The sequence below is a fragment of the Sitophilus oryzae genome, unplaced genomic scaffold (genome assembly GCF_002938485.1).
Source record: "Sitophilus oryzae breed Bouriz unplaced genomic scaffold, Soryzae_2.0 scaffold_1576_pilon_pilon, whole genome shotgun sequence".
Lineage (NCBI taxonomy): Eukaryota > Metazoa > Arthropoda > Insecta > Coleoptera > Curculionidae > Sitophilus > Sitophilus oryzae.
In genome coordinates this window covers 6,650,161-6,675,885 of record NW_022146254.1, presented here as the reverse complement: position 1 = coordinate 6,675,885, position 25,725 = coordinate 6,650,161, and the positions used below count along the sequence as shown (strand labels likewise).

Genomic DNA, 25,725 nt, shown 5'->3' with positions numbered 1-25,725 from the left:
AACAATAAACAGAACTTAATATTAAATTAGTCAGATTCGTTATCTCGAACATCTTCTGAAAATGTTAGGGACTCATAGAAATACCGGTATGTTTCAGGTACCTTATTCTTTAAGAATTGCAGGTGTTCATATTTTTTCTTAGTGAGGGGAATTTTAGAGCTGTAGCATTGCTTTAACTCTTCTAAGTTCCTTGTTGTTGTAGATCCAGAAAATCTCGTAGATTTATTTTTCAGTTCTAAAATAACAGGTTCGCTGTCGTATTCATACTTTATAAGGACATTTTCGGGATTTTCTTTCTCAATTTTTATCTCTTTGATACTGTTCCAACAAATTTTTTTACTTTCCGAGTCCTTTAAAAAATTTCTAAAAGTTTCGCTTAATTTCTTAAAATTAAAAAAGTTTGTTTGACTCATTTCATACACTTTATATGGTTTTCCAGAGGTTTTAGCCATTTTTACTAACTGAATAAACTGGTCAGGTGTGAATAAATCCATTTCTCTCTTTCTTCGCTCTATTAGAGCATGAACGCTATCATTTTCGTTTTGTGTATGGCCAGGTTCAAGAAACCTATGACATATGGAAATGTTATATTTTTTTGCAATATAGTAATACATTACAACAATTATTTTGTTTTTATTTTGCCCGACACAATTATCGGAATATAGGGCCACTTCTTTATAACCCTCATTCACTTTTTCCATCAAAAATTGATACACGCAACTACTTATTTCGTTTGCTCCTCTTCGGCCAATTTGTTCATGCCAGATAAAGCAGAAGCCTTGGTTTGTAGCCATATCAAATATGGTTAAGTTAAAGGTCGAGAGTTTTAGCTTGTAATAAAATACCGAGGTATTTGACTGAGGAATCTGAATAACTTTCTGCAAGTCAAAACAGCACACAGAAAGCTTCTTGTTTTCTACAGCCGCTCTGCGCTTGTGGACTTCTTTCAATTCTCTTGCTCTTTTCTTTCTATCCAAATGTTTCTGGTAAGAATTTACTAGGTCGGGAGTCTTTGGATCCTTCATTTCAAAATCAACACAAGTCTCACATCTGTCTTTTTTCGGTTTAAAAAAACCAATATTAAACTCATCGTTCATAAGGTCTCTATATTGCCTTTCAGATGCAATTAAATTATTTTTTTTCTCAGCGCACGAATCCCTGTAGAAACGGTACATTTTGGCAATGCTTAGACCATTTTCCAAGTATTCCTTCGATGTGTTTTCTCTGCAATAGTGAGAGGGCACTCTGGGGAAGAGGTTAATGTGATCTCTGATACTCTTTTTTATACCTTCTGAGATAACAAATGGTCGGGATGAGTGCGCACCCCTTTTATCAGGTGTTATACTACCAGTCACAGACGCGTCCATTTTTTTTAAGGCGGTCATCACCCACATGTCTGTAATATTCAATGTATTTAAGAACATTGTTTTGCACACTACAACATTTTGAATCAAATTGGACTCTTCTGATTTAACTGGAAGACTGTATATTAAGGAGGACTTTTTTCTAGGCTGCTGATCACAACTTTGAGGTTTTACTCTCTTTTTCGGTACCCTTTTTGCACAACTTCCGACAAACGCAGATTGCCTGCTATAATCCGACATAGACCAAAACTTTTCAAATATTTGTTTTCTCTTTTCGTTGTTGATTAATTCAAAACAGCTTTTTCTACATTTGCAAGGTTCTTTCATAGCTTTCTTTTTTATAATTCGTCCAGATTTTGTTCGGTGTTCCTCTCCCATTTGAACATTTTTTTTAATTACGTTTCTTTTCCAGTTTTGAGGGTTTTTTGTTCTTTTTCGTGAGACACTATTTCTGTTTTCGTTTTCGTCGGCACTTAAGGAATCATCAGTTTCACTTCTATTGGGTTGATCTGGACCTTCTAATTCAGACTCCGCGGTTTGGTGAGCAATACTTCTTTTTTTGACTAAATGTTTTTGCAATGATGAACGTGCTGTTTTCTTTGGTAGTTTCTCATAACTTGAATTGGAAGTAGATGATTCATATGAACCATTATATTCATATTCATCAGAACTACTTATATCTTCTCAAAAGATATTATTAATATCTTTCTCAAGACACAAAGATTTGAGATTTGATTCGTTCGACAAAATTTTATAGGATGTACTCGTAGTAACTTTATTAGGAGTAATATTTAAGTTATTACTTTCACGATCTTTAATATTGGTCAAATCAGAAGGCAGAAATACTTCAATACTACTGTCATGATTGGCATCTGAATTTTCAGTTAATAGGTCGTTTTGGATCACGAGTTTTCCATTTTCTATAGATTTTATTAGCTCATAATCTTTATCATTTGGAAAAATATTTTCTGGATTGAAATAAAGGGTTTCTGCGACAATTCGACTACCTGAAATAAAAGAAATGTTAAATACAGGTGCAATAATTTTCCGGTAAAGGTAAATTCTTCAAATTTATTCAGTAAGCATTTCTGCTATACATCACATCTTACCTGGTAAAACCAAATTGTTGCTAGATACTTGTTCCTTACGGTCTATTATGTTTTGGGAATTCCAATTTATATCCAGCCCTATAATAATAAGGGATGACTTAATATTTTTTTTTACTTTTTTTTCAATGTACCTAGACCGTTAAAATTAGAGAGTAGCCTTATGACGTTTTTATGTCATAGGCATCATGCAAATTTAGGCTTTTTATAAACTGTCTAGATATTTTACAAAAAGCTGGCAAAAGGCAAGCGTATGGAATGAATTTCTCGTTATGACTATAATACAGAAACAATAAAATAACAGAAAATGAATCACGTTGTGGCTGCTAATTTTAAGGCACTTTTCAATTTGCCTAAGCAGTGCCTTGACGGCAAAGTATAATAGGTTTTTACCGCCACCCTTTTTAGTAAATCTTAAAATACATAAAAATAATTATTCACAACGTGATCTACATTCTTTAGTTCTTATTTTGCAGGCATCTTGTTAATTTGCCTGAATTAGCATATAGTCATATCGAAAGCCTGAATTAGCATATAGTCATTACGTGCTTGCGTTTTGCCGGATTTTTGTAAAATGCCCAATACAAAATCCGTCATATTTTGACATGACAACATTTCGACCGATGAGGTTTCTCGATTTTACGCCTGTAATGTTAAAATTTACCCATAAGGATCTAGCATCAAATTTAAGACGGCCTTAAATTCGGTGGTGCGCACGGAGCGGAAGACTATTATTTAAATAATTTACTTACCTTCTTTTCTAACCGCTTTTACCATTCTTCTAGCTCTGGATGCCATTTTGCTATATAAGATGACAACACAACCAATTTATAAACTTAATTATTTTAATTAATAATGAAAAATTGAAAAAAGAACCACAGAGAACACATACTGTTAAAAACAGAAACTTTTAGGTTAGGAAATGCATTGTAAATGATAGGCGCGTTGCATACTTTCCAAGCAAAAACATTGTATCTAATGCATTTTACATTAAAATCCGCGCAAAATCATTGTAAATATTTTTACAATGCCTATTATTTATTAAAATATCCGTGCAAAAAAATTGTAAAGGTTGTTACCTTGTTTTTGCACCAAAAATTGGATTTTTAATAATTGTAAAGGATTTTACAATGTAAAGGGACATTATAAATGAAATTGTATGTACCCTTACTGTCTTCTTGCCCGGGATTTTATTAAAAATTGTAACTTACAATTCAAAAAAGAAAAAAAATTTCGCTTTTATCAAAAGAAATTGGTAATTTACGAATGTTTATTAGAAAGAGTACTAACAGTAGATTAAAATAATGCCAAAAAGCGAAAATCGTGACTTTGTTACTTACAATGTTTTCTTTCGGAGGCGTCGATTTGATATTTTATAACTTTTGATTTTATGATATATAACATAATTTTATCCATTTACAGTTTTCTTTTTGTAAAATTTTCTAGATACGCCTGTGTTCTGCAATGTCCATATATGTTTTATTTGTAATTTTATGACGTAAATTTTTTTGAATTGATTTGTATTGTATGACATTTTTTCTCTATTATTATTTGTATATTTGTTTTTGTGCTTTTTTGTTTTGTGAATGCTTTGTCGATGAAGCTGTTTTGGCTTTTTGTGCAATAAAGCGTTAAAAAAAACTTTTAAAATAATTCTTAAATATTTCTAATGTAGGTAGGTATTTGATTCTGTATTTTTCATATTTTTTTTATTTCAACTAAATGCGAAATTTAGAAGATACTCATGATTAAGATTGCTTCACAAGAGAAGCTTTGGCAATAGCGCACATTAAAGTCACTTTTTAGAAAACTAAAGCGATGAAGACGCCGCGAGGATTACGACGAGAAGGAAATCCAAAGGCAATAAGGCTTCCGTAATATTACGAAAGATCCGGGCGGTAATCTCCGGAGGATTAGTGCTTGTTTCGGCGCTAAGTACGGCAATACGCTCCTAAAAGGATCGCCGACGCTATCTTTTTTTTGCACGCATTAGAATAGATTAATGTTTAATGGTAAATCCTTTGATGTAGAGACCGATGATTGGGGATAGGAAAATTGAAATTTAAGACGATTATTTTGGCAAAAGAAGAATTTGAAGGACTGTATTTGTAATATCTCTATATAGGTATATCCATAAATAAATTACGAACTAAAACACACTTAAACGACCGCGACGGCTGATTCAAAAAGTAAGTAGTCTATAAAATAATAAGTAGAGGAAGTGAAGGTATTTTGGAAAAGTATTAAAAAAAAGTATTTAAAATAATTTAAATGGATTTTTTCATTCATGAAAGAAAAGTGCAAACATGTATTAATGCAGGTAATATGGAATAGCACGAAAATAGCAGCAGATATGTTGTTTTTATTAAAAAGGTAAATAAAACATTGTTACAAAAGTATCCAAATATTTATTAAAAGAGAAAATTAGGTAGAATATTTACAGTAGGTAATCGTACACATATACGTTCCGGCGCCATTTCCGACACAGAATGCACTCACGTTTTGTATCTGACGTACTGATCCCACTATTCTTCCCTTGTATCGTTCCTTCGCTGAGAAGGACATAATAGCTTCCTTTGGGTTTTTCTTATTATCGATTCTGAACCGTGAAAGCCACAGTCTCCAAGTTCTGAGGAGGTCGAAATAATTCAGCTTACATGAGATGTACTATTTGTTCTTGTCTTCTGATTTTTGCTCCTGTTACCTATATCTCTCATACAATTAAGACCAGATTAAGACAAATCTATCGACACCGGACACCTTAGATGTTAAAATATATCAGGCAAGTTGCACGCTGTAGCTCAACTTGCCAAAGAAATTTACATAAATTATAGAATCGAAAAGCAGCAAGATGGATATAATTTGGACTATTCCAAATTTGCATCAGGCTTCATCATTTGATGAAGCCTGAAGGCAGTAACATCAGTGTACACTAGTGTAGGTGTGTGGTTGTGTGAGTGTGCGTGTCTGCAGTGGTGTACACTGGTGTATACGGTTGCGAGTTGTTGAGGGCTGAGCTGTGTAATCTTTTTCTTCTTTTTTATACATTTCCCTCACTATTTCTTTCTTGTTTATATACATATACAGGGTCCGGCAATAGTGCGTCGGGCGTCTGTAGCTCTTAGAATAAAAAACTTGAGAATTTTGTTTAAGTGCAAACCTAAAGTATGTACCAGGATGTATTTTAGGAAAATATTTTAACTTCTATAAGGTGGCTCAAGAAAGTGTGAGTGGACCTTGATGATTTTTTTAAATGGAACACCCTGTATATTATTACATTTTTGGCTTCCTTTCAGGTCACTTTACATAACCCTAAGATATGAATAAATATATTTCGATAGTTTCAGAGATATTAAAAAATAAATCAAAAATATATATTTTTCAGCCCATTCTTAAAAAAATTATTAAAAATACAAGAACCTGTTCTGAAATCAAAACTATATTAAGTACTTACTTTAGATGGTCTGTACTTACTTTGCTATAAATATGAAAATCGTAAATTATACAGGATGTTCAAAATTCTACGTCAAACTTTCTAAAATATAAAATAATTTTTCTTTGTTTTTTTAAATGGAACACCCTGTATATTATTTTTTCAGTAGACTGAGAATTAAAAAATGAACATTTTTTGTATTTAGAGTATTTCAAAAATTTTAACGGTTTCGCAGATATTTGCGGGTTTATATTTCATATGGCATTTTCCACAGTAAATTTTTATCAAAGCCACCCAATGATTTTTCTCTCGTATTTTACCATTGAAAGCGCCATATGAAATAATACTGCGCGTATCTACGAAACCGTTAAAAATTTTGAAATACTCTAAATACAAAAAATGTTCATTTTTTAACTCTCCATCGAATAAAAAAATAATATACAGGGTGTTCCATTTAAAATAACAAAGAAAATTTATTTTATATTTTATAAAGTTTGGCGTAGAATATTGAACATCCTGTATGATTTACGATTACCATATTTATAGCAAAGTAAGAACAGACTATCTAAAGTAAATACCTAATATAGTTTTGATTTCAGAACAGTTCTTGTATTTTTATAATTTTTAAGAAAGGCTGAAACATATATATTTTTTATTTATTTTTTAATATCTCTGAAACTATCGAAATATATTTATTCATATCTTAGGGTCATGTAAAGTGATCTGAAAGGAAGCCAAAAATGCAATAATATACAGGGTGTTCCATTTAAAAAAAATCATCCAGGTCCACTCATACTTTTTTGAGCCACCCTATAGAAGTTAAAATATTTTCCTGAAATACATCCTGATGCATACATTAGGTTTGCACTTAAACAAAATTCTCAAGTTTTTTATTCTAGGAGCTACAGATGCCCGACGCACTATTGCCGGACCCTGTATATAGTATTCCAAATTAGCAACATGAAGACCTACGCCATCCGTGAAAAAATATATATGCATTAATATATCGAAAAAATACATTTAACAAATTAAAACATAAACCGATACTTACCTGAAGAGCCAATCAAAGTTAGTTTAAATAAAAAATCAGGGAAATGATTGCCGATTTAATTTCTAATAAAATGTTTTTGTCACGTCAATTATTTGTTCACAAATTTTTGCTCTATACTCTAAATTTAAATAACTATAAAATCTGTTGTCTACTAAATAAAAGCCGAACTATTACTTAAACTGTTATAAGTTGTAGTGTAATTTTGCGCCATTTTACTTCCTCCAGGTTTCTTCAGGATCCCCATATTATTATAAAAGTTATCTTCTTAACGTTGGACGGGTTACCCCGGAGCTTGTTTACATAAGCATCTATTTCTCAACCAGATGTATCGGTACAGACTTTTGTTGTTCTAAGACAAGGATAAGGTGGTCAAACATGGGTTTTGGAGGGTTAGCGGTGAAAAGCCCCTCGTTTAGCCCTTCTACAATATTAATCGAATAATTTAAGTTGCCCGGTATTATCCTAATAGAATAAGGGGTTTAAATCTGTATAGCAGAGCTTTGTTCTTTATTGAAAACTTTACTGTTTTATCATGTATTTGTGCCATATTTATTAAATTACAAACTACATAGAGAAAATAATATCGTATCTACAAAGATAATATCATTACGCCAAAGATACACTATTTTCCCCATTCCTCGACTATAACAGTTTTTGAATCAGAATATATCATATTATTGCTTACTGAATATATACTAATATCACTGTCTCAACTATAGGAATTGATTGGTTTCCAATTCCAATACATCATTTGACGATAATATTAATTGGATTTCAATGGGAGTGTATTTTTGTTGCAAATATTATTATGATATTGAATGAACTTAACCTTGTTTGACTATGTCTTGAAATTAAGTTTTTATTTTTCTTGGCGTGGTTTTACTTTCATGTTTAATTTAATATATCACAATACTTTATTTCATACACTTTTATTATTGTTTAAATAAAGTGTTTGATATAATAATAATTGTCCTTATATTTTCTTCGTCCTTCTTATTAAACTAAAGTTTGCCCAAGGCCACCTAGGCACTTAATAACCATAAAAAATATCACCAGTTTCGACTACTACAATCCTTAGTTCAAAGTTTTTCTTTTTTCAGTATATTTTTCCCACTCTTCTTCGACCGCTGGGTGGTGCAAGTCTTGGCTAAAGAGCAATTTTCAATGCTAATTTACTATCTAAAATAGCGAGAGAAAAAAGATACTGATTTAATATATGTATATTACAAATAACTAAATAGGTATATGTAGGTACATAAAATAATAAATACAAGAAGAAGTGTCAAGTCAATGTTAAATTATGGAAACAGCGTGGCTGCCTGGGTAACTAATTTTCAGATATGGCGGCTGGGACATTTGACATGATTTGACATGACATAGACACTTCATTGACATGACAATTTCAATTTTATGAAATTTATTTCCGTTTCCGGTTTTTAATGGCGGGCTGTTCAGGAGGTTTAAATGAGGGTTAATATACTTTTTACTTTTTCTAGTAGTAAATAATACAACAAAATTACTCAAAAATATTTATTTGGAATTTAGAACAATGTAAATATGCAAATCAACACAGTTAAAGAGCTATAAACCCATAAACTACTGTATCAATATCAAAATATTTAAATACCATCAGAGATGCTGTGTTAAAGTGAATTAGTAAAGTAACAATGCACTGACTTACAGAAACTTGAAGATAAATAAATGTTTTCACAGCTTCACGGGCGTAAAACTAACTGGAAGCAAGAAAAAGACAACAGGAACCCACGCAAAACCTGGAATCAAAAAAAAATATGTAAAAAAACATAAATATAGGTACATAAGACTGTTGTGAATTAAATCAAACAGGACTTGAATGAAAATAAAATGAATAAAAAATATGATACATATACATCTAATACCTCATTTGTATTTTAAAAATAATCTACATACATAGCATTATTGCTATGAAAATACATAATAGGTACCTATGTGATATGTAATTACGCCTTTCTGTTCATCTTGTAGATAATTAATGTAGGCTAATAATAGTTCAATAATCATAATTTACCTTGTGTAACTTGCTTTCAATTGCTCAAAATCACCGATCAGTCTTTAAAGTAGAGATACGGAAAAATCCTTGGTAAAGAATATCCCAAGATCCTTGGATCTAAAGCTAAAAAAATATAAAAACAGTCATTATATTACCTATTTTTACATATATGGCCCATACCTACTACACGCAGAAACGTCGATTTCATCATTTTCTTCATGTAATTAATACCATATATAGTTTATTAAAGTGTTAACAAGGAACTTTATATCAAAAAACATATTTGTACTTATAAATTTCAGCCGAAATATCATAAACAAACTTCCAATCAAATCTAAAACGGCAAAAATTAAAATGGCGCCCGACCTTGCCAGAGGCCTCGGGAATTGACACATGGCTGACACACAGACAAAAGAAGAGGACGCCGACGTGCATAAAAATGTTCCGTAACTGAAATTGACAGAAATCATATAGAAATATTCAGATTTTTGTCTAGGACAGTCTAGAAGGCCATGCTTTCTGCCTGGGTAAGACCGCGCCAGAACTGTTTCCAATTTTCCGGTTTACTGTCATCCCCCTGTGTAGGTATACAGTTTTATAGAGTACACGATAGAGTTCGATAATGAGTTCATTATGCTAAATTCAACTTACCTTTAAAAATTCATTAGATGTGACATATCCCACGATTCTAATGAAGCTTTCTTTGATTCTTCCATTCAAAAGATTGTCATTTTTCATTTCAATCATCAAAACAACACAACAAACCCTCCAAAAAGAATAAATAAAATATTTTTTTCGGAAGGCATCCTGCCATTACACAAAACCAACAAATATGTGATTTTCCCACTCCATTCAAAAAACACCACAAGTTAAGTATATTCGTATACTTTGATTAAGAATAAAAGTCGTATAACAAGCGTAGCGAAAGATTAAAAAAAGAATTTACATTTAAGATTTTGAATGTGATTTGTTCTCCAAGTGCTTGGAAATTCTGACTAAAATACATCAGCTTTGAAATGGAAAAATACACGATAAAAAAGTTTCCAATATAACTGAGAGCTTTCTGTTAGCGTAAATTAAAACAGTTTTTGTACTGACCTAATAAATTTGCAAATTAAGTTTACTCAGTAAATGTAATCATGGGATGCATGTTAGTTATTCCATCGGCATCGTGTAAATTTGATTAGTAGTTGATATTGATATTGAAGCTACCCAATTATAGATTTATAGAATTTTTAGAAAATAGATTCACAAATATTTAAACTTCTAAATAATAGAATGATCCTAGATTTCCGCACAGCACTTCATAAGTAGATATATGCTAGATGCCTATTAAAACAAATTCTTAAATATAATTATTTATTATTATTAGATCCCTGTATTATTTAAGATAGATTACTGTTTTAATATTTAATTTATTTTAAAAGCTTTAAAAATACTATTTCTGAAAATTTTTAATATACATTAAAACACAAAAAACGCAACAGAACAATTTTGAGTCAAATTTAAAGTGTTATATTTTTTTAATTTTTTTGCTCAATTTTTATGATTTTTTTGGCAAACTCTTTATATATATATATATATATATCAACTTTTATTCGTAAACTCAATTTTTTATGAAGTTTAGTATTTGGACTTATCATACAGGGTTTGTAGAATGGTTGTTTTTAAAACACCCTAACTTTAAAACACCTTGTGCCATAATTTTACGAGCAAATTTTCCGAAAATATTATTTTTCTGTCGGTACCATGTCTCCTGAGCGTCTTCTTTTTTTTTCATTTTGTTTTAATTAAATGTCAAAAAATGCCTTTGTTAATTTTTAGGGGCTAAAAGCTTGCCACGAACAATTTGCAATTTTTTCAATTATCATTACTTCTGATGTTGTTTTTCAATATGACGAGGTTGCATTGAATATTGCATACTAAATTAAAACAAAATATTAAATAATAACGATACAGTCCTGGTTTTAAGAAACATTAATAACGATAACAGAACTAACGTTATTAAAGAAAACATCGATCGGTTATAATCAAGTATACAAACAGGAAAAAAACTTTTAAAATAAATACTCTAATATTTTGTATTGCCTCCCTTGGGTGCTACAACTGCCTGTAGACGTCAGTTCTTACTGTGTGACTACATATTATATTCTGTTGTTTTAACATTATTATTTAAGAGTCCATTTCACTAGCCCGAAAAAGTAGCAAAATAAGCATTCGGCATTTAACGTTTTATGTAAAACTAGCTAGGTATTTTAACACAAATGAAGAAGGAAATTAAAGATAAATACTATATCCGTATTGTAGCACATTTTTAGACAATTTCTTTATTTTTAAGATTTTGATGGTCAAACATCAACAAAATATTCCTTATATTCCTTATGTTTGGACTAAATTTTCTCGAAAATAAAGACATAATTTAAAATTCCGTTACAATACGGAAATAGATTGAGTTTTGTGATTACAGTGATATACAATTTATATGGTTTTGTAACAAAATGCTCGCTGTTTTATGACAAATGCTGAAGCACTGCAAACCTTAATCAAGCCTTAATGCACGTCTGTTTGGAATTTTAGGTGTGGCTTAACAAGACAGGATCGCGGGTTGAGCCTTAGGCAGATTTCTGAAATATAATATAAATTTCCTTCGACCACACATGCGCTTTACCCGACCCCTGAGAGTGACCCGAAAGTACTGCGTAATAGACTCTTAAGAACCAAGCAAAGTTCATTTAATGAGACTGGTACAGCTTGACGATTTCTAACCCTCCTGCCAAGCATTTCCCAAACGTGTTCTATAGAGTTCAGATCTGTCGAAGATGCTGGGCAGTTAATACTGTTATATAATTCACAACAATCACCAAAGCCACCTCGTCATATCGAAAAATATCATCAAAAAGAAATGATAATTGAAAAAATTGCAAATTGTTAATGGCAATTTCATTTCATTTTTAAAAATTAAGCAATGCATGTATTGACATGATCCAAAAAATAAAATGCTCAAGGGACATGGTTCTGACCGAAAAATAATGTTCTAGAAATATTTGCTCACAAAATTATTGCACAGGGTGTTTTAAAATTAAAGTAAAAACAACACTTCTATTAACCCTGTATAATAAGCCAAATTTGCTAAAAAAAATCATAAAAATGGGGCTAAATCTATAAAAAACATAACATAGTAAATTTGACGAAAAAATTTTCTGTTGCGTTTTTTTTTGCATCTGGGTGTATTTTTGGAAAAAAATGTAACAAATAAAGCATTATTTTGAGAATTGTTATTAAGATAATAAATCATTAGTTATATACTCATTAATATCCCTAGAACATATTTTCCTTCTCAACTTCTCCTCGTCGCTGAAAAGATAAATATGGCAACACAGGCCTAATCTGTCAAGTCGATCCGCCCCTTTTAGCAAGTTTTTGCCATCGAGGCGTTAATATACGCCTAACTATAGTTTAACAGACAGACGAAGGGGGACGATTCCAGATAATCTGCAGACTTTCCGCACGACTTTGGATAACTGGAAAGTTCTAGACAAAGAAGAAAAAAGCGTGTAAGATCTGTTAAGCTGGGGGAGGGTTTTTATGGAGTTTTATCGACGTTGGGCTGGGCATGATAATTTCACGATTCTGTATTCAAAACGTGACTTTTTTATCTTCTGGTTTATTTGCACGGATATGAATTATGAGTTTTTTTCGATATCATGGGAATAATATGATTTTTCAAAAAATTAGTAAGAAGTTTTTATTATGTTTCACTGAAATACCAGAATATGCTCTTAGTTATAGGCTTGGTGCATTCTCCGTCGGTGCTGCCACCATCGGAGAATATGGTAAACAACTAGTACTTAAAATACACGGGTTTAAATAGCGAGAATACGAAAAATTTATTATTTAATTATTCTAAGTGTTAGGAAGTACGATTTGTGAAAATTCTCAAAATAAAAAAGTAAATATTTTGATATTTTCAGAAGGTCTAACTTGTATTATAATTTATTATTCAAGTTAAAAAACTTTTTAGATGAGATCATCAACTACGGTAGCGAGCATAGTTTTAATCACCGGTTTTGCTAATGGGGCATAATTGGGGCTTTTCAGCTATAACAAAAAAATTTTTAAGGGTACATGATTATAATTTTAGAAGATGTTCATAAAACATTTAATCGCTAGTTGATTAAAAAAAGTATACAACAAATATCACCACCCGTATTTAAGATAGTAGACACCGAACACCGATATAGGATATAAGAGGCCTATAATAGTGGTACATCTTCGGGCAACTGGTTTCTTCTGGCTGAATCGTTCCACTTGCAAGGCGTTTGAGAATTGATATTTCTGACAAAATACTGTTTCTATCAAAATCTGAAAAAAATATATAAGATAAGAACAATAAATATTCGTAATAATCGCAATCACCCAGTCCCAAAAATTTTGTAAATCATTTATCGAAGATCTTTTACAAGTAGCATGAGTGCTTGTAGAAAAAATACATATCAAAAATTTTCACTTATAATATCACAAGAGCTTAAATTATTTTCGGAAATTTTTTTGAGGGCACGAATATTTTGAAAATTATCCCGAGTCGAAGACGAGGGATAATTTTCCTAAAATATTCGTGCCCGAAAGAAAATTTCCAGGAATAATTTAAGCTTGCGTGGTATTCGGTAAGAAAATTTCACACCTAAATTTGAAAAAAAATATTAATCCAACATGACATTTTAAAATAATTTCAATTTGTTAATAATATTAACAAATATTATTATATTTTTAATTAGTTACATCAAATGCTAAAACTCAAATGGGTAATATTTCAATATATAGACATTGTAGTTCATTCACATTATGATTGTAGATCTTATGTTTACCTTTTCAACTGTCAAAAAATTTCCACTAAAGTTTCGTGGCTCCTCGAAAACATTTCCGGAAATTTTTTCAGTTGCCATGGTAACTAGTCAACATTAAAGCATGTTATTGGTTGAAAAGTAGAGGTGTGAAATTTTCAGATGAATGAATTTGTATCTGTGCCTTGTATTATTTTTAAGTGAGTTTGTATGTTATCTGAGGGAATTTAATTGACGGGTGTTGGTTTTGTTTAAACTGGAGAATATTTCCTTACCAATATGATGTTACTGTTTTGTTTATTCTATTATACAGGGCGGTCCGAACTGTATTCCGGAAACTTCAGCGGCATATTCTGCAGATAAAAATAAGTAAAAAAGTGCGTATAAATATATATCCTAAAATGCTTAGTTTCGGAGATACAGGGTGTAGAAGTTTCATTTTTATTTCGGTTTTTTTCAAATAATTTCTAAAGTAACCTCAATATTTGGTGTCTGGGAGTTTTTTGACATGATGACATGAGAAATTTGATTTTGATGTCAATATGACTCCTACTTGTAGAGGGCGCCACCTACATATTTTTTAACTGGTTTGAAGAGTAATAACTTTTCGTCCGTACCTGTATAAATCTACTGAGTGAAAAAATATACATTTACGTGATTTTTTACGTAAAAAATATCTCTAGGTAAAAATCGCTCTGAGCAACTGTTCTCAAGATATGTAGAGTGGAAATAGACAATACATGTCATTATTGACAAAAAATAAACAGACTGAGTACATAGTTATTTGACTGAAATGATAAATTTGGGAACTTTTTATTTTTTTAAATTAATCATAATTTTTTTTTCGAAAAAAATGATAATAAAACAGTTTGTGTTAAACTTTAAAAAAAACTTTCAAACTTATGATTTAGTATAATAACTATTTAGTGAACATGTTTAATTTATGTCAATGACGATAGGTATTGATAATTTTGATTCCAAATATCTCGAGAACTAAAAATCAAATTTCTCATATCAAAAAACTTACAGACACCAATTTTCATCGAAATATTGACGCTACTTTAGAAATTATTTGGAAAAAATTGAAATAAAAATGAAACTTCTACACCCTGTATCTCCGAAAGTAAGCATTTTAGGACCTATAAAACCCGACCGGGGCTGGAAGAAAATCAACAATACCCTGTCACCTTTATATACAACAGAATCGCCCGCCCCTGCTTCAATTATGTCATTAATAACGTGCAACTGCAAACAAGATTTTGTACAAAAGATGTAGTTGCATTTAAGCCGGCATGAAATGTACCTGATACAACTATGTGCGGAACCTGTCGTGGGCAAAGATGTTCGAATACTGAGCACATTCTAGAAACTATAGACGATGACAATATGTAGATGAAAGTATGAATATTAGATTAGTGTAATATAGGCAATGTTTTTGTTTATATTATACAGTATTATATCTGTTGCGTATATATTTAGCACGTTAAAATACTTTAGGAGACTATAATTTGAAAGGCGACCTGGTAATTTTTTTTGTACTCCATTTTTCAAACGGATATTGCTCGAAATGCATTGGATAAATATAAATAATGAATAGAAGCTTTTTTGTAGCAAATTTTATAAGGAATATTTTCGGTAAGTATAATTTTTTTTGATACCAACGGGTTCTAAAAAAAAAGCGAAAACCCATCGAAAAGCATATTGGGGGTGAAGCTCACACTTTAAAGTTAAGAACTCTTTTGATTTTGAAAAGTCTCCTTTTGGTGCGTCTAATCTCAACATATCAAAACTTTATAATTTTTTTCTTCTATTCGGCTATTTTAGGTCTAATATAAATATACTAATTGCTAAATTGACTAAACATGATGTAAAACAAAGGTAAAGAAAAAATATTTAAAATTGGTATATTGTTTCTAAAAAAATATTTTATAGTAAGTTCCATACAAAACGTATGATACCTATATTTTTTAATAGAAGTAGGTACTGTCATTGTAGCTAACAAAAACAAAAATTTAAAAAATAAAACGAGAAAAAGATAATTTGTTTTTTCTCTCCAAGAGAAGAGGAAACGTGATCTAATCCTGCTTTAATTTCAAAATTATAAAGCGCAATTCTCGACAAAGTCATTAAGTGAAAAAGGCAACTGCCGAAATTAAACCTTCCCTAAAATATATATTCTTGTGTTATTACATTTTGAAGAAATAACAACCGGATCAGGTTGTAACATATAATTTCAAGGCAGGGCAGGCTTTAAATATATTTTTTTGTTATTATAGCTAATCTTATAATTAAAAAGTTGCAAATATACAGTGCAATATATGAGATAAAATGCAAAAATAAAAAATGAAAAAATGAAACTAAAAAATATTTTTCTATACTTTATACTTTTGGTTAAATTAGTTTTTATTTATTGTTATTGTTCGAATAATATAGATTTAAGCGGCCCACACATTATCAAACAAATTGCACAACGCAGGCTGTTGCGCAACGAGTTGCCAATGTATGGTAGTGTTTGATACGTTGCGCAATTCTTTCATGAGTTTCAAGAATGTTTGAATTCATTTGTGCAGCAGGTGTAGTGTATGTGTGTGTTACGCTTCGTTGTGCAATATTTTAGTTCTTTCATCCAAATTCTTTGTTTTCTTTATCGTTTTTTGGTATCATCGACATCATCTAGGGTATATACGATAATAATTGACGCAGTGGCAATTGAGGACATGTTTGTTTCTCAAACAATGCACAACTTTAATAAAAAGTTTGATTAAAATTTTACTAAGCGCATGGGTGATGCAGTTGCGCTTTGTTGCACAACTTGTTTGATAGTGTATGGACCGCTGAATCAGTTGTGCAACGCAGCTTTGCGCATCGCTTTGTTGCGCAATTTGTTTGATAATGTATGGGCCGCTTTATAAATAATTATTAATTATTTATAAGGAATTATATTATTTATAATTATTAATTATTAATAATACCATTATTTTTTCTTATAAAATAAGTGTTTTTTCCTAATTTATTGGTTCCGGTTAATAAATAGATTGTTAGATATACAAGGTGGCCCAGAAATTAGTGTAGGTATTTTAACTGGTAGTATACTTCGACACCGTTCTATCGTTCTTCTTGCGAAAAAATGTTGAAAATTTTATTTTTTCTTGGCATTTTCCGGAAAATATTGAAAAACTTTTGAGTGCCGCTTGTTCAGTTTACGGAAACTTTTTATAATGCTTTGAGAGAATACAATGTTGCCACCTCCTACGTTATCTATATTCTGTATGTTTATAAGTTATAAGTTCACATTTCTATAAAGTTTCTACAAAAAAAAATACTTAAATTAATTGTATTCACTGTAGATTACTATTGTTACGTTTTTCGTCGGTTCCGTGTGGATAGAAAGTCTAATTTATCTAAACACAATTTATTTTACACTAAGTAACAAAACAATAACGATAACACTACTTAAAGAACTATTTACCACTTATTTACTATTTATCTAACTATAGAATATACGTTCATTATATATAGTGTGCATAATTTATAATGAAATTTTGTTCAATTAGAATAAGTATGGCAATATCTGAAATCTCCTCGAAGTCGCACTTTAAAGGGACGAGGTCACTGAGAGCCGAAGCCAAAAACGTTTCATCTTTTGCCGGCTGTCCTGTCTTTGTAGTCTTTGCCCACAGCTAAACAGTTCTCAAATAGTCCATTAGATCATTAGGTGCATAGAGAAGGTTTAGAATGTTCTCGTATGTACGCCACCATTCCAGTGGAACTCGATGAAAAACGTTCGATGAGTCATTACGGTGTCTCTTCTTTAATGCAATTGCAGGTTATAGGGGGTCGGGACATATTAGTCAGGTTAGGCCGAGTCCACACGGGTCCACAACACTATTGAGTTATAATGCAACGTCTACTATATTTTAATTACCTCTTTTACAGTTTAGTATTCGTTTGAGATTTTACTCAGATCAGTAAACCTCTGACAAAACTAAAAGAAAATAGGCAAATGTTAGATAAGCCTGTAAAAATAATTGATTTATTATTAATAGAAATATCAATTATTTTGGTGTTTATTCACAAAAACAAGAGTGTGAGATAGAAGAACAGAAGAGTTTAAATTATCAAAAATGAATCCTAAATAATTCAGATGGCATATGAATGAATTTTATGCAAAATACACGTGGGTATTTAAGTGTAGTGCTATCAAGAATCGCAGTGACCTGAAGTGTTGTTAAGTGTAGAGTTGCGGTTTTAGGTAAAGTGATAAAACGACGTGAGATACTACCAGAGCTGCAACAAGTCAGTTTTAAAAAGTCATTTCTGAAATCAAAATGACGTTCATATCATAAAGTTCAAATGATTTAAGTCTTAAGTCTTTGACTCAAGTCATTTTATTTCAAGTCAAGTCATTTTTGCAAAGACTTAAATCAATATAACGTTATTTAAGTTGTTTTTGTGACTTAAGTCTATATTTTTGACTTAAATTATGATGATCTGTAAGTTAAGTCAGTAAAACGACTTAAATCAATGTAATTACCAATTACCCTCAAGTCAAGACAACCAGAATTCAATTTAAGTACTTTTATTAAATCTTAATATTAATTTTCTTGTATTGCCAATTAGCGGTTTTCTTCCTAAGTATATTTAATTTATTGTAGATACAGATGAGACTAAAACCCCATAAAATAAAACGGTTAATTTTCAGTTGCTGTTAAAAATGTGTTATAAAAATATATAAAAATCTGACTGAAGCCTTCTATAAAAAGACAAAATCAAACCAAATCTTTTTAATAGGTCATATTTATAAAAATGAAGCATTTACTTTCAAGTAAAAGGTAGAAGGTAGAAGTAAAAGGTTTTGCTACAATTCGTATTTATAATCTCTACCTTTTCCTTGCAGGGAAATGCTTTGGATAAATAAAGTAAAAGATACAGAGATACAATTATAACTTTAGGAATACTGGTAAATTTCAATCTGCATCCATAGTTTTGAATAGGAAATCGCCGTTTCAGTTGCCTAAATGTATGCTCAATCACAACTCGCTCTGATTTGAGCAGCCTGTTGAAGGCTATCTGATATTCCTCGAGGAGGTTGGGATAGGGAGTCATGAGACATGACATTATACCATATCCACTGTCCCCTAGTAGTATAGTGTTTCTTGTCCTATTCATGACTTCACATACTGCCGAATTCTTCCATATGCGAGAATCATGAACAGATCCAGGCCAACTTGCATCTATACTAGTTATAACACAATTCTGATCGCATGTGGTCTGCACAGTAATACTGCTAAAACCTTTTCGATTTATATATTCGTCTCTAAATTGGGCTGGCTTTTCAATACGAACGTGCATGCAGTCAGTAACCCCAATGGCTGTTGGGAAATGGAACCTGGTCAACCACTTTTCTTTGGCCTGCATGATCTGATTTTCTGTGTTTGGGAACCGAATTCATTCGCCAACCTGTTGTACAAGCTGTCCAAGCACCTCATGAAATATTCTGGACACTATGGGCTGCGTACACCAATTCTTCAGCAATTCCGCTCTGTAATCCGGGATTCGTACAATAACGCAGAACTACTTTCATTTTCTGCACAGGTGATAGGGCTGCTCCACGTGTTTCACGATCCGCGCCAAGAAAGTGGTTCGCCATAACAAACACAACACTGAAACCACACAACCAAAGATTACTAGGTAGATGTTAACACACAAAAACACTCCTACAAATAGACAATTTTTTACGTTCCGAGCTGTTTGATGGTTGGCCAACTACTGAAACTAGTGAGAAAAGTTGTTGTGAACTTAGATTCCTTTTTTAGAAGTAAAACCTTTATTTTTTAAGCAAATGCTTCTTTTTATAAACACGAAAAACAAAAGACATTTTACTTTAAAGCAAATCCACCGAAGACTTACCTTTTCCTTCACTTTTCTTTATGCATATACCTTGAAGGAATTGCTTCATTTTTTGAAAGCATAAGGTACGGCCTCTTTTTATAAATACAGCCTAATGACTTAAGTCTTTTATAAAAAGACTTAAATCTTTTTCTATGTCGAAATAAAGATTTAAATCACAAATCATTTTCAAAAACACTTAAATTTTAAGTCTTAAGTCAGCTTTCGAAAAATTACTTAAAATCAAATCGCCACCTAGTAAAAACTACAACTCGAAAATTGGCTGTTTGTATCTGTTTGTAGTTTTAGTAACTACACCAACCTGTGTTATTTTGGATTGTCTTTCTATTTGCAACAACTAGATAACTTAAAAGTGACGCCATCCACTTTATATTTGAAGTGTCAAACGTAGATATTTTCCAAATAGATTTCCAGGATATGGCAACAACTAGACAGCTCAAGTTGTGAAAACTATGATTAGGGATACCTAGTTGTTGTTTTGACGTAGCGAAATGACTTAAGTCCTTGAAATGATTTAAATCGAAAAAAGACTTAAGTTTTCTCTGAGCTTGCAGCTCTGGATACTACCTAAAAGTCCACAATTGCTAAAAATCTTGGCAGTTTTAGAGTTAGCCTAAATGGGTACGATTTTATACTATTTTATATTATAAATATTTTATATTAAAAAAAACATACTTTGAATAATTATTATGAATATGCGATTTTGATAAAAACTAAATAAATTAAAATCGAAATTCCATAAATTTTACTAATTCCCATCCTGTTACCGAGTAAATAATTAATTTTAATTGTTGAGTTATACGAATGAAAAATACCTGGTTCCTCGCAAAGCTTGTTTTTCTTGTCAAACAATTTTTCTCTCTTTTTTATAAGCCCCTTTTCAACGTCCTGGGGATATACAGTATTTGTGGAATATATTTTATTTTTTATATTGCCATTTATACTCAGAGGAAATGTATGGAATATGAACTGAAAAATTCTATTGAATTTATGTTCAAGAGATGAAAAATATATTCTTTATTTTATTATCAATAATAAAATATTTTGTATCTTGTTATTAAATTACTGGATGTTGATGTAGATCATTTTAAATAGAACGACGCATTATATTTTCTACATGCATTTTGTTTAGATGTTCTTTACTTGATGACGTAAAAAATCCATAGGTCTTCTTCTTCTTCCGGTCCCATATACAGTCTTGCACATTGCGGATCATTTGTACACTCTCCTCAGTTGATTGTAACGGCATTGTCTTCTGTCCGACGGAATATGGTTATCTCTCTGTAAATCTAAGATTTTTTTGGAGTACTATAGTCTCGGAGCCAATGACTAATATCATCTGAGACTAAATTGTTACCATACTCCCAAACAGTGCCGTGGCACATATTTTTCTTAACATAGCTGCTTGAAAAGATACTTATATTTTTGATAAATGTTTTGACTACGTCTGTGGTGTATGCGGTGGTACCATACTAATTAATTATGAAAAAAACGTATTAAAATATAAAGGCCTTTACATTATGTAAATACAAAAGGTACAAAACTAGTATCGACGTTTGTAGCACATATGAATTACATATATCAGAAAAATAATTATCGAATTCAATAAAAAAAGCTAAAAAGTGGAGTGGGCTGTTTATTTACCTCATGGCTCTTTCTTATCGCTGTGGCTTTTACACTTGAAAGCTGAACAACTAATCACCATTGTAATAAAGTTTATACAAAGTTCACTACATACGAACTATTAGAAATTGCTAAAATTGTTACTTTTTCGCACAATTCTTTACTTTCAAAAAAATGGCGTCTAATATCACAAATTCTGCTGCAGCCCGGATATGGGCGTTACATGTATTCTTTAGTTATTGCTCGGAGCGGTATCTCACAGAGCACTCACTCTCTCCTTAGACTGACTGAAGAACATTATCCGCTAAACATCACCCCTTATTCCTGCCATGTCCACCTGGATCCATTGCACGCATCTCCTCAAGTAGCTATCTTGACTTGATCTAAGCTTGACTCCTATATTCTCCCCTTCTCTGCAAACTGGCGCTACCCTTGATCTTACCTAAATGATGACAGGACGTCAATTTGGTTCCCTGCATGGTTGCAGTTTTGACAGACTTTCTAGGGACCAGGAATTAATTTCGAGGCCCGGTTCTTTGAGAGCTCAAAGAAACGGAAATCTCCGATACTTTGGAGACCGGGACTTCCCGGTTCTGAATCCTAGTAGGAATAAACTAATATTAGAAAAAATTTCCATTACTTTATTGACTTTGATTCTCTTTATCCATTTAAAAAAACGAAGAAAAATTATTTTATATTTTAGAAAGTTTGGCTTAGAATTTTGAACATCCTGTATAATTTACGATTTTCATATTTATAGCAAAGTAAGTACAGACCATCTAAAGTAAATACCTAATATAGTTTTGTTTTCAGAACAGTTTTTGTATTTTTAATAATTTTTTTAAGAAGGGCTGAAAAAATATATATTTTTGATATATTTTTTAATATCTCTGAAACTAATCAAAATGTATTTATTCATATCTTAGGGTTATGTAAAGTGATCGGAAAGGAAGCCAAAAATGTAATAATATACAGCGTGTTCCATTTAAAAAAAATCATCCAGGTCCACTCACACTTTTTTGAGCCACTCTATAGAAGTTAAAATATTTTCCTGAAATACATCCTGGTACATACTTTAGATTTGCACTAAGACAAAATTCTCAAGTTTTTTTATTCTAGGAGCTATAGATGTCCGACGCACTATTGCCGGACCCTGTATATAAAATCGAATAAACACTTACCTAAATCATTTAGTATTCCAAATGACTGCAAAGTGATTCATGGCTACTCCAAACTCTATAAGAAACATACACTATACGAACAGGGATGTGCATTCGCCATTGTTTCCTAGCTTCAATCTATTGAGGTGTTCATTGAAGAGTCAGTGTCCTGTTAAAACCCCCGGACATTGCGAAGATTGTTGTTTCTTACATCAAGGAAAATCTTTGATTTTTCTTGGTCGTAAGTTCTGATAACTTTCTTCGAGTTTCTTAGACCGTTGGAGAATTCCCATTCCAGGTTACTTCTTCCAGGTTCTTGAGTTCTGCTTTAAGTTGGTTTCCACTTGACAAGCAGAACTACTGTTCACTCCATTTATAATTAGATTGTTGGTGGATAAACAGAGAAGGTATCGTAGATGTGGATAATAATGGGATTAATAGGTACCTTTTATATGTTTGCCAACTTTCAAAATAAAAAATAGAGGATGAGAGGGTAAACAAAAGACACAGGCGAAATATTTTTGAAACCTCGCCCAAATGTCTAGAATTTACTAAAAAGTAATATCTATGGTATGATGCGATTGATGGTCTTTCTTACTTTCTTAAAAATATTTATACTCAAAACTTGTTAAAATAAAACCAACCATTTTCAACAAAACTTTTTTTAAAAAATAAGCTAACAGTAAGTAAACATAAAATAGTTAAAATATTTCTTAATTTCTTTTCTGTACAAACGAGTGGGAGTAGTGAAAGACACAGATTATCTAACAATTTTTTATAGGATTGTGACAATAAAGGAATATTTTTTTTTAGATTTTGAGTTTGGTATGTAAAAAAAATCAACTTTCAATATGTGAGAGAAAAGAGGACAGCGAGATCAAAAAGAGGACTGTCCTCTGGAATAGAGGACGGTTGGCAACAATACTTTTACATACAAATTATTTTGTAGAAAAATGTCATATCAAAAAATTTATACAAAAAACGCATTTACTAACAAGGCTAAATGTTTACGATGTTGTTTATTTGCACCCTATATATCGTTTCCTTCAAATCTACTTTGGCTCTTATTGGATTTGGGGAAGAAAGACTGAGAGGGCCTAGTTCTTAGCGGGTCCACGGACATCCTTAAAAATAATTACCGTCCTGATGATTAATGAATCTTCGAAACTCTGCCCCAGCGCTTGTTTTATTTCCAAAATTATGTCAGTTTGTAATAAAGTTTCGGATAATAATGACTTTGTCTTTGTCTCCCTCTTTTCTGAAGTTTCGAAATTATTATGGAGTTAAAATTATGGCTCATCCGTTTGTCTTATATACAGCAGGGTTTTTTTTTTCATTTGGGAATAAACATTTTTAACAATTTTGGAGTTGAACATTTTAAATCTATCTGATAATTTGTAATATTTTTTTGAAGTAATACTTCATTACGCGCGTCGGAATTAAAAATTCAAGGCCGTGACACATATTGTTATTAAAATGTTAAAGAAGCAAAAATATTATTTAGTTCAATGCTATATGGAAAGGGTGATAATAGCTCTAAACTATCCCCGAAATGTTTCACGAAATATTTCTGGAAATATTTCGTGAAACATTTCGCAAAACTTTTCTGGAAATAGTGCGATAGCCCACACGATTCCTGAAATAGATCGAGACCCGCCGTGATTGGTTGTTTGCTTATTCTTAACCCAGATTAACAATAAAAACCCAACAACCAACACGGCTCTTCTCGATTAATTTCAGAAAACATGGGAACTAATTTTTATAACACAGCCTAATATTTATCGTACTATTTTGTGAAATAGCACGAGGCAATCAAGGTCAAACGTTGTGGTGGCTTCAGAAAAATAAGTAAACATAGAAAAACTGATATGAAAACAGTTACCGATGGTAAATTAAATTGGCCATTCCTCGAAGGTTACACAAGAATATTTAGTTTTAATCATTATCTAATATTATTAATTACAATATAGCAAAAAAATATAAAACAGTGACTAACTAGCGGTCTACCATTTGTCGGCCTATAATCGACGGTATTGCGCATCATGAACAAAATATACATAAAATTATTTAAAAAATCATCAAATTATTTATTATTGCTGATTATGGTAACGTAACGTTTATACTGTAGTCTGTAGCAAAGTTTAGTTTACGAATTTGGTTTTGTTTTTCTAGTTTTAATTGTCTAAATCCATGCATAATAGATACCAGTTGAATGGACTTATATCAAACCATGCTGGGTGCTAATAAAAGTATCGTTTACAGATTTCTCTTAAGAAAAATAAAAAACATTGCTTTTAAATAATGTCCGTGGGCCATACTTTTGTTGACATCGGGCCAATTAATAATTTTCCCAAGCGGATATATTGATAATGTTACTAGTATTACTCATCAAGCAATACTATTGTTATATTCATCAATTAAGGCCGTAAACAAATATATCATATACAATTTCACAAAATTATATATACAATTCAAAATCATAAATTATTGTAATTATATTCCTGCAGTTTAAGTGAAAAATTTTGTTCCTAAATATCTTCTATACGTATAATAAACGCATGTTCAAATATTAATTCTGTGGAATACCTATAATATCAATATAACATAAAACGGAGATGTAATTAACGAAATATCATCGTAACAACAGCTATTTTAGAAACGTCTAGGTTTACGTATTTCACTGAGATTTATTAAAAAAAAATCCTTCGCCTCGGATACAGATACTGTCACGTTTTGGAAATAGCTCAAAACAAAACAAAATTGAACAAGACAACCAAAAAAAAACGCTAAAAAAATCCCCCGATGCCCTCCTCATGAGTAGTTTTCAGGCGCGTTTTAAGAATCGAAAATAGGTCGAGGCAAACCGGAGTGGGTCAAGACAACTGGAAATAAGTCGAAATGCGTCAAAGTTGGGCGACGAAATGCGACCTTGACATGTTTCGAAGAGTTTTTCGCATAGTGTAGACGCTGTTTTATACTTTAACAACAGGTAAAAAATATGACGATAATGAAAATCAAAGAAAGTTTATAATACCCATCTATCAAAAATTAAATTTAAATGATGTTACCATATAAACGCATTTTGATTTTTAAGACTTTATTTTTATTTTAGTTTTACTAAATTTTCTCTCAAACGGTATGGAAATTTGGAAAAGTATAAAGGTCAGGATTAACCAATTTAGAACAAGCAAAATTTTTTTATAAAGAA

The 25,725-nt window shown here is 31.3% G+C and overlaps 1 protein-coding gene across 1 annotated transcript; it reads right to left on the bottom strand.

Annotated features, from left to right (window-relative positions):
* Positions 1 to 18,645: 18,645 nt before the first annotated feature.
* Positions 18,646 to 19,242, bottom strand: LOC115879497 (putative nuclease HARBI1). The gene has a single exon (XM_030896397.1). The coding sequence runs from the start codon at positions 19,240 to 19,242 to the stop codon at positions 18,646 to 18,648; it is 597 nt and encodes a 198-aa protein (XP_030752257.1).
* Positions 19,243 to 25,725: the final 6,483 nt, after the last annotated feature.